This window comes from Aplysia californica, unplaced genomic scaffold (assembly GCF_000002075.1).
Source record: "Aplysia californica isolate F4 #8 unplaced genomic scaffold, AplCal3.0 scaffold00156, whole genome shotgun sequence".
Classification (NCBI taxonomy): Eukaryota; Metazoa; Mollusca; class Gastropoda; order Aplysiida; family Aplysiidae; genus Aplysia; species Aplysia californica.
The window spans coordinates 652132-660244 of NW_004797426.1; the positions used below are offsets into that span (position 1 = coordinate 652132).

At 43.3% G+C, this 8113-nt stretch overlaps 1 protein-coding gene across 1 annotated transcript in view; it reads left to right on the forward strand.

The window, feature by feature from the left end:
* Positions 1 to 2338: 2338 nt before the first annotated feature.
* Positions 2339 to 8113, forward strand: part of LOC101848658 — a gene marked incomplete at its 5' end in the record, with an annotated part of 11197 nt that continues 5422 nt past the window's right edge. The window contains 2 exon segments of the mRNA XM_005097538.3: positions 2339 to 2834; positions 3986 to 4182. Coding sequence (XP_005097595.2) covers positions 2440 to 2834; positions 3986 to 4182 — 592 coding nt within the window.

The window sequence follows — 8113 nt, forward strand, 5'->3', positions numbered from 1 at the left end:
TCAACATCAACAACAACAACAACAACAACAACAACAACAACAACAACAACAACTATAGCAGCAACAACAACAACAACAACAACAACGACAACAACAACATATTAACACATTCTCCTCTCCAAACACCCCCCAGCCTTTCTCAGCACAGCGACATTCTATATCCGTCTGACAGTAGGAGTAACTGTCGTGGTTGTTCCAGCCAACTCATGAAACTTGATCTGAGCTGACCACGCCCTTGTTTATCAACGTTTGGGAGATGGAAAGTTTTGTTTTTCATTGACCAAATTTTAGCTGAAATTTTAAAACTTGATATTTCTTGAACATAAGGATTGACGTTCTTCATGTGTATACAGTTGGAATCCCTCTAAAGTGCGGTTAAAAAATGCATAGTATAGTAGTATAAGGTTTTACGGCGCTCGCAACTGCTGAGGTCATATGAGCGCTAAGGTCATATAAAAAATGCATGGCGCTACTTATTGTCAAATATCTCCTTGACTCTCCAACGTAGTTTTTCCAACTTTCGCATAATGACTTATATATACATTTGTTTTAACTGGTGAAAATTTTTTTTCAAACTCCTTCACACTGTATTCGAAAAGAGTCCTTAATAAATACTAATAAAAAATCCCAGTCGATGGTTTCTGCAGATTTTTCCAAGTTTACAATATCGCTACGGAACCAGAATTATCTTTCACCAGTTTTTTGGGTCTCTTCCGTCTTCCCCGGCGACTGCGGTGTAGTGGTGTAGTGGTGTAGTAGTGTAGTGGTGTAGTGGTGTAGTGGTGTAGCGGTTAGGCCATTTGTCGCCACATGCAGGAGACCAGAGTTCGATTCCAGAGGGGGAGGGGTGAGGGAGGGGAATTTTTAATGGATTATGTGGAACTGTCTGCCGACTGCCTGGTTGTACCCCTCTCACTCTAGGTTAACCCTGACAGTTTAAGGGCACTTGCAAAACAATAAGGTCATAGAAGTGCCGAAGAATAGATATGTTACAAGAGAGGAACAAACACAAAAAAGAAGGAGGGGAGATAAGGACGATAGATGTTTGAGAGGAAGGAAAGAAGCAAACCACACCAGCGCATCCGCCAACCACCCACTGCCCTGACACGACTGGGGCCAAAGCCCAGCTCCCAAAATGATATAAACTGTGACGAAATGGGAGAACCCCCCCACACACACACACACACACACCAAAAAAAATCCACAAAAAGCAACTAAGCCCCCCCCCAAAAAAAAATTTAAAAAAATTTAAAAAAATAAAAATAAAATAAAAACATCCACAATAAAAACAACTATATTCTTTTTCTCAAGTGTGGCGCTCTGGAAGATTCCCTTTAGATTTAACATCCGTAGGCCTACTTCCCTTCCTATTTTGTTACATATTCTTCTTCAATTCGGAAACAGTGCACACTTCAAATTTATTTGAAAAATAAACCTCATTGTGACTTATTTCAGTATCATGTTTTGTCTCCTTAAAACCCTCAACCTCACAAGACGAGACAGGCAGAGAAATGAAGTAAGAGCAGCTATCGGCACTGAGTCCTGCCTGCATTACATAGAAAGACAGACAGAGAATAAAATGGTTTGGCCACCTGTTACGTATGTCACCTGGCCAGCCAGCCTTAAGAGCCTACAACACCAAGCACTCAGGCTATAAAGGAAGAGGAAGGCCACGCAAAAAGTGGATCGAGGGTGTCAAGGAAACCCTGAGAAAACACAATATCCCGATGGAAAGAGCTGCGGAGCTGGACTACTATAGATAACAGCAGCTCCCCTCGACGCTGAACGGCAACAGAGGATGAAAAAGTTGAAGGTCCCGGGTTCAAATCCGGGTAGCGACAGAAACATTTTCGTCTCTAAAATTGTCTCCTTTCACCTCTTTTCCTGCTCTCCAGCAATGTTCTGTCGTCTGCTGTCGTCTCCCCCTCACCGCCTTTGCCTCCTCCTCTGGGCTCCTGACTCTTTCTGCAGCCTATCTACAGTTACTCGTTAACTCCTTCTTACTGCTGTCATTCAGCCACACCCCTGATCTTCTGGTTGGAAAAATCTACACCTAGCCTTCTCGGACAAGGGCGAAAAATCTCTTGGTGGTCTAAAATCGATAAGAGTAGGCTTCGGTCGCCACCCGGGGAAAATTCTAAATTTCCTACCATCTGAAAATGTTTAATGTATCCCGCGCGCTCGTGACCTTATGCAGTTGCAAGCGCCGTAAAACACTTACCAAATGAAAATAAAAAGAGGAAAAAAAGAAGAAAAAGAGAAAAAAAGTACAACACTTAACAGCAACAAAGGATGAACAAGAAAAAAAAGTAGAAGAATCATTTTTTTGTTTTCACAGCTGACGGTATCTGGTTCTTCTCACCTCGGCGCTCAGCCTCTGACTTCCGGCCTGGCCATGATGACGTCAGACACAAGCAGGGGGGCGGGGACAGACACCACATGCTATTCGTCAACCAGCTCTGGGGGGTGAGGAGGGAGCAAGACTTCACGTGCATCCCACCCGACGGCGAGGTGTTCACCCACAACTACTCCTACCCCCCAGCCTTCAGCTGTAATAGCGCAAACATCAGACAGATGAGCCAGCGAGAGCGAGAGAAGACGAAGAAACGACAGATTCACATTTGGTGCGACCGCAACGGGGCGGCTCACAGCAAGTATATTCCAGTGCCCGTCTCGAAGTACCCGCAATCGTTCACGGACGACTCGAGTCGCGAGTGTTTGATGAGGTATATCGAGCAGCACTGCAGGGACGAGTACCCCGTGCCCAACGTCATTCACTTCATCTGGTTCGGCAACCACACCCTGGACTTTCGTCAGTTCCTCAGCCTTTACAGGTAGATAGATAGATAGATAGGTAGACAGACAGACAGACAGACAGACAGACAGACAGACAGACAGACAGACAGACAGATAGATAGATAGATAGATAGATAGATAGATAGATAGATAGATAGATAGATAGGTAGATAGACAGACAGACAGACAGATAGACAGATAGATAGATAGATAGATAGATAGATAGATAGATAGACAGATGTTGTTTCTTCCTATCATGCTAATATCTTTCTGAGACATTTCATACAGTATGCCGTTCTCTTACTTTGCTGCGCTTTGTTGAGGATCCAGATTTGGCCCCAATAGCAGAGAGTAATTGGTCGCTTTTAAGGACAAGGGGGCTATTCCAAATGTCGGGGGGTTTCCAGAAATCTTGACCTACAGCAAAAATGGGTTTTGCCCTACCTATAGAAGAAGTTTCGTTTCATTGGTGTGTATATTTGTTTGGTTATAGAGAAAACTCTCCTTGTTTTTTAAAGAAACTGAAAAAGGGTCCAAAAATTTTACCTTCGATTTTCTCAAAACAGCATTTTTCGGTAGAGCCCCTTGTGCTTAAAAAGGACCACTTGATACGTGTTTTAAAATCTTGGCCGCTTAAAACGACACGAGACCATTGTGAAAGAGGTGCTTGAAGGAAATATGTTGGGCAGGAGAGCCAGGGGTAGACAAAGAGAAACAGGGATGGACAATACATAAACATGGACAGGCCTGGATATTGCAGAATGAGCAACGGCAGCTCGCAACTGTGAAAGATGGCAGAAGATATTCGGAGACGCACTGCTTTTTTTTTTTTTGGGGGGGGGGTCAAACTGCGTATTGTTTGCTAAAGATCACACATGTATAGCCACTAAAACTGTCGCAAATCAATCATTTTCAAGAAAATGTCAAACCTAACTGTAAAATATCAAGCTATGGGTTAAAACAGGTCCCCCCCCCCCCCTGTAAACCCCCAGATTTTTTTACTTGGTCCAGAGGCACACAGCATTTTGATTGGCCTATCACCGCCCGAGACGTCTCCGGATATATACTGCAGTGAAAGATAGAGGGTCACTACTCGTCAACCTCTGAGTCAGAGATATCACACCCCTAGAGACCAGAGTGTGAAAATTGAGTCTAAGACGCTCTATTCTTTTCTTTGTCTCCATTTCAGTGTCGTCACTATCACAAAAGCTCGGCTGATCATCATCCACGGTGACCCCCTGACCCCGGGGAAGTTCTGGGACGCTTTGTTTCCTCACGCGCTCAATCTGGTGCACGTTTTGAGAGCTGCGCCGATGTACGTTCAGGGGAGGAGGGTGGAGAAACGGGGCAACCAGGCAGATATAGCCAGGATACAGATACTTCAAGGTAACTACAGGCAGATATAGCCAGGATACAGATACTTCAAGGTAACTACAGGCAGATATAGCCAGGATACAGATACTTCAAGGTAACTACAGGCAGATATAGCCAGGATACAGATACTTCAAGGTAACTACAGGCAGATATAGCCAGGATACAGATACTTCAAGGTAACTACAGGTAGATATAGCCAGGATACAGATACTTCAAGGTAACTACAGGTAGATATAGCCAGGATACAGATACTTCAAGGTAACTACATATAGCCAGGATACAGATACTTCAAGGTAACTACAGGTAGATATAGCCAGGATACAGATACTTCAAGGTAACTACAGGTAGATATAGCCAGGATACAGATACTTCAAGGTAACTACAGGCAGATATAGCCAGGATACAGATACTTCAAGGTAACTACAGGTAGATATAGCCAGGATACAGATACTTCAAGGTAACTAAAGGCAGATATAGCCAGGATACAGATACTTCAAGGTAACTACAGGTAGATATAGCCAGGGTACAGATACTTCAAGGTAACTACATATAGCCAGGGTACAGATACTTCAAGGTAACTACAGGCAGATATAGCCAGGATACAGATACTTCAAGGTAACTACAGGTAGATATAGCCAGGATACAGATACTTCAAGGTAACTACAGGCAGATATAGCCAGGATACAGATACTTCAAGGTAACTACAGGCAGATATAGCCAGGGTACAGATACTTCAAGGTAACTACAGGTAGATATAGCCAGAGTACAGATACTTCAAGGTAACTACATATAGCCAGGATACAGATACTTCAAGGTAACTACAGGCAGATATAGCCAGGATACAGATACTTCAAGGTAACTACAGGTAGATATAGCCAGGATACAGATACTTCAAGGTAACTACAGGCAGATATAGCCAGGATACAGATACTTCAAGGTAACTACAGGCAGATATAGCCAGGATACAGATACTTCAAGGTAACTACAGGTAGATATAGCCAGGATACAGATACTTCAAGGTAACTACAGGCAGATATAGCCAGGATACAGATACTTCAAGGTAACTACAGGCAGATATAGCCAGGGTACAGATACTTCAAGGTAACTACAGGTAGATATAGCCAGAGTACAGATACTTCAAGGTAACTACAGGTAGATATAGCCAGAGTACAGATACTTCAAGGTAACTACAGGCAGATATAGCCAGGGTACAGATACTTCAAGGTAACTACAGGTAGATATAGCCAGAGTACAGATACTTCAAGGTAACTACAGGCAGATATAGCCAGGGTACAGATACTTCAAGGTAACTACAGGTAGATATAGCCAGAGTACAGATACTTCAAGGTAACTACATATAGCCAGGGTACAGATACTTCAAGGTAACTTCATATAGCCATGATACAGATACTTCAAGGTAACTACAGGCAGATATAGCCAGGGTACAGATACTTCAAGGTAACTACAGGCAGATATAGCCAGGGTACAGATACTTCAAGGTAAGTTCAGGCGAATATAAAAAGGATATTTATACTTCAAGGTAGGGAATAGCTAGAGTATACTTCAAGGTAGGGAATAGCTAGAGTATACTTCAAGGTAGGGGAATAGCTAGAGTATACTTCAAGGTAGGGGAATAGCTAGAGTATACTTCAAGGTAGGGGAATAGCTAGAGTATACTTCAAGGTAGGGGAATAGCTAGAGTATACTTCAAGGTAGGGGAATAGCTAGAGTATACTTCAAGGTAGGGGAATAGCTAGAGTATACTTCAAGGTAGGGGAATAGCTAGAGTATACTTCAAGGTAGGGAATAGCTAGAGTATACTTCAAGGTAAGTCCGGTCAGGTAAAGCTGGAGAACATTAATACTGCAAGGTCAATGTAATTACCCACACACACACACTCACACACACTCACTCACACACACACACACACACACACTCACACACACACACACACACACACACACACACACACACACACACACACACACTCTCTCTCTCTCTCTCTCTCTCTCTCTCTCTCTCTCTCTCTCTCTTTCTCTCTCTGTCTCTCTATCCGTCTCTCTTTTGTAGCATATGTCCCCGCTCAACAGTAAGTTTTACAAGATTTCCACTTCCATGGTTCCCCCAGCAAATCCTAGAACACGAAAAAGAACCTTGGCTTCCTGGGAAATATCCAGTGCAAGCAGTTGATGACAAGCGCCCAAATACGGGGAAACTGACAAAACTTTTCGCTGCAAATGGCCAGAAATTCAGTCCCGTCTTGGTGAAATTAGGAAAATTTGTGTAAGAGAATTTCTCAAGGACGCAAGGTCGGACCCCAACGAGGTTGGAACCCTTGACTTCTCAGTAACGATCCCAACAGCCTTACCACTAGACCACTAACTCATTAAGTGTTTCGTCTTCTTGGTCGACTCTTCAGCCAGGTATTTGAAGTCACGAAAAATGTTGTTCTCGTTTAAGCACAAGGGGGCAGTCCGGAAAACGCTGTTTTGAGAACATCGAAGGTAAATTTGTTTGCCTCTGGTTCAGTTCCTTCAAATCAAAAGACAAGGAAATTTTTCTCTTAATAACCAAACAAATCTACACACTAATGAAACCAAACTTCTCCAATAGGTAGGGCAATACCCACTTTTGGTGTAGGTCAAGATTTCTGGAAACCCCCGATATCTGGGTTAGCCCGCGTGTTCTTAAAAGCGAACAATTATTGATTGTTTCCCATGTATCGCTTTATCGATAGATAATCCCCACGCGTTCTTTTAGTTTTAGTAAAAAAAATTTGGGGATATAAAGACAATAGATGTTTGATAGGAAAGAAGAAGCAAACCACACCAGAGCACCCGCCAACCACCCACGCGTTCTTTTTCTTGACAAGTAAAATGAACGGAACAAAGAGGATCCCTGGGCAACATTTCCATAACTGTGGCCATAAACTGTAGGCCCGTCCAAACTGGTCAAATAATGGTACATCGGTTAAATGCTAAGCCCCCATCTTTAATGGGGCTATGTACCCTATCCGTACGCCCTGGGGTCATTTAGTACCCCCGGGGTTGTATTCTTCACATTTTAGAATACTTCTGGTACTTTAATGGGACAATGTGGGCTATTTAAAGGCTTTCTAATAATCATTATTATGATAAGCGTCCTTTCCAACCTTGCCCCGAGCTCCGATAATTTGACCTCCTTGTCTCGGGTGATAGACAGCTACAGTGAAGCCCATAACAGGAAGGTTAATCCCTTTTATGATCGGCCAGGGATTAATGGATTCTTTTTCAATGGCTGAGATATTTGACAATAAACAAATTTTAATGGGGGACCAGTTAACACAAACGGCTGACTAGGAGCACTTTGTAAAGGTGTCTACTGGTGTGTAGGGGCATCTGCGTATGTACATATTATAACTTTATACTTTTGTGTTTAGTTTTAGTTTTAGTAGAGGTTTTACGGCGCTCGCAACTGCATAAGGTCATGCGAGTGCCTGAAGATTAGAGGTGTTACAAGAGAGTAACAAACATAAAAAAGAAGAAGGGGAGATAAGGACGACGATAGATGTTTGATAGGAAAGAAGAAGCAAACCACACAAGAGCACCCACCAACTGCCCACTTATACTTATGTGTGCGTCGCCATTTTGAGCGAAAAAAGATTGCTTTTTAATTTTCTTAATTTAAAAAAAAATGTAGCTGTTTTTCCACTCCCATCGACACAACTAAGATCACACAGGAGTCTGTCTACGGCCCTGCCTGCCATGGCTAACCTGGCTGAGAGGGGTACCAACCACATCCCAGCAGGCAGACCCCTGTCACTCAATTAACATTAAAATCGAACACGGGGCTCCTGTGTGCCACGGTGAAACACCTAACCACTGCACCACGGACACCCGTAAGGTGGAGTCTTTTTGATGACCCTCTCACAGTGTGGCATGATCCCCCCTCCTCCCCCCCCCCC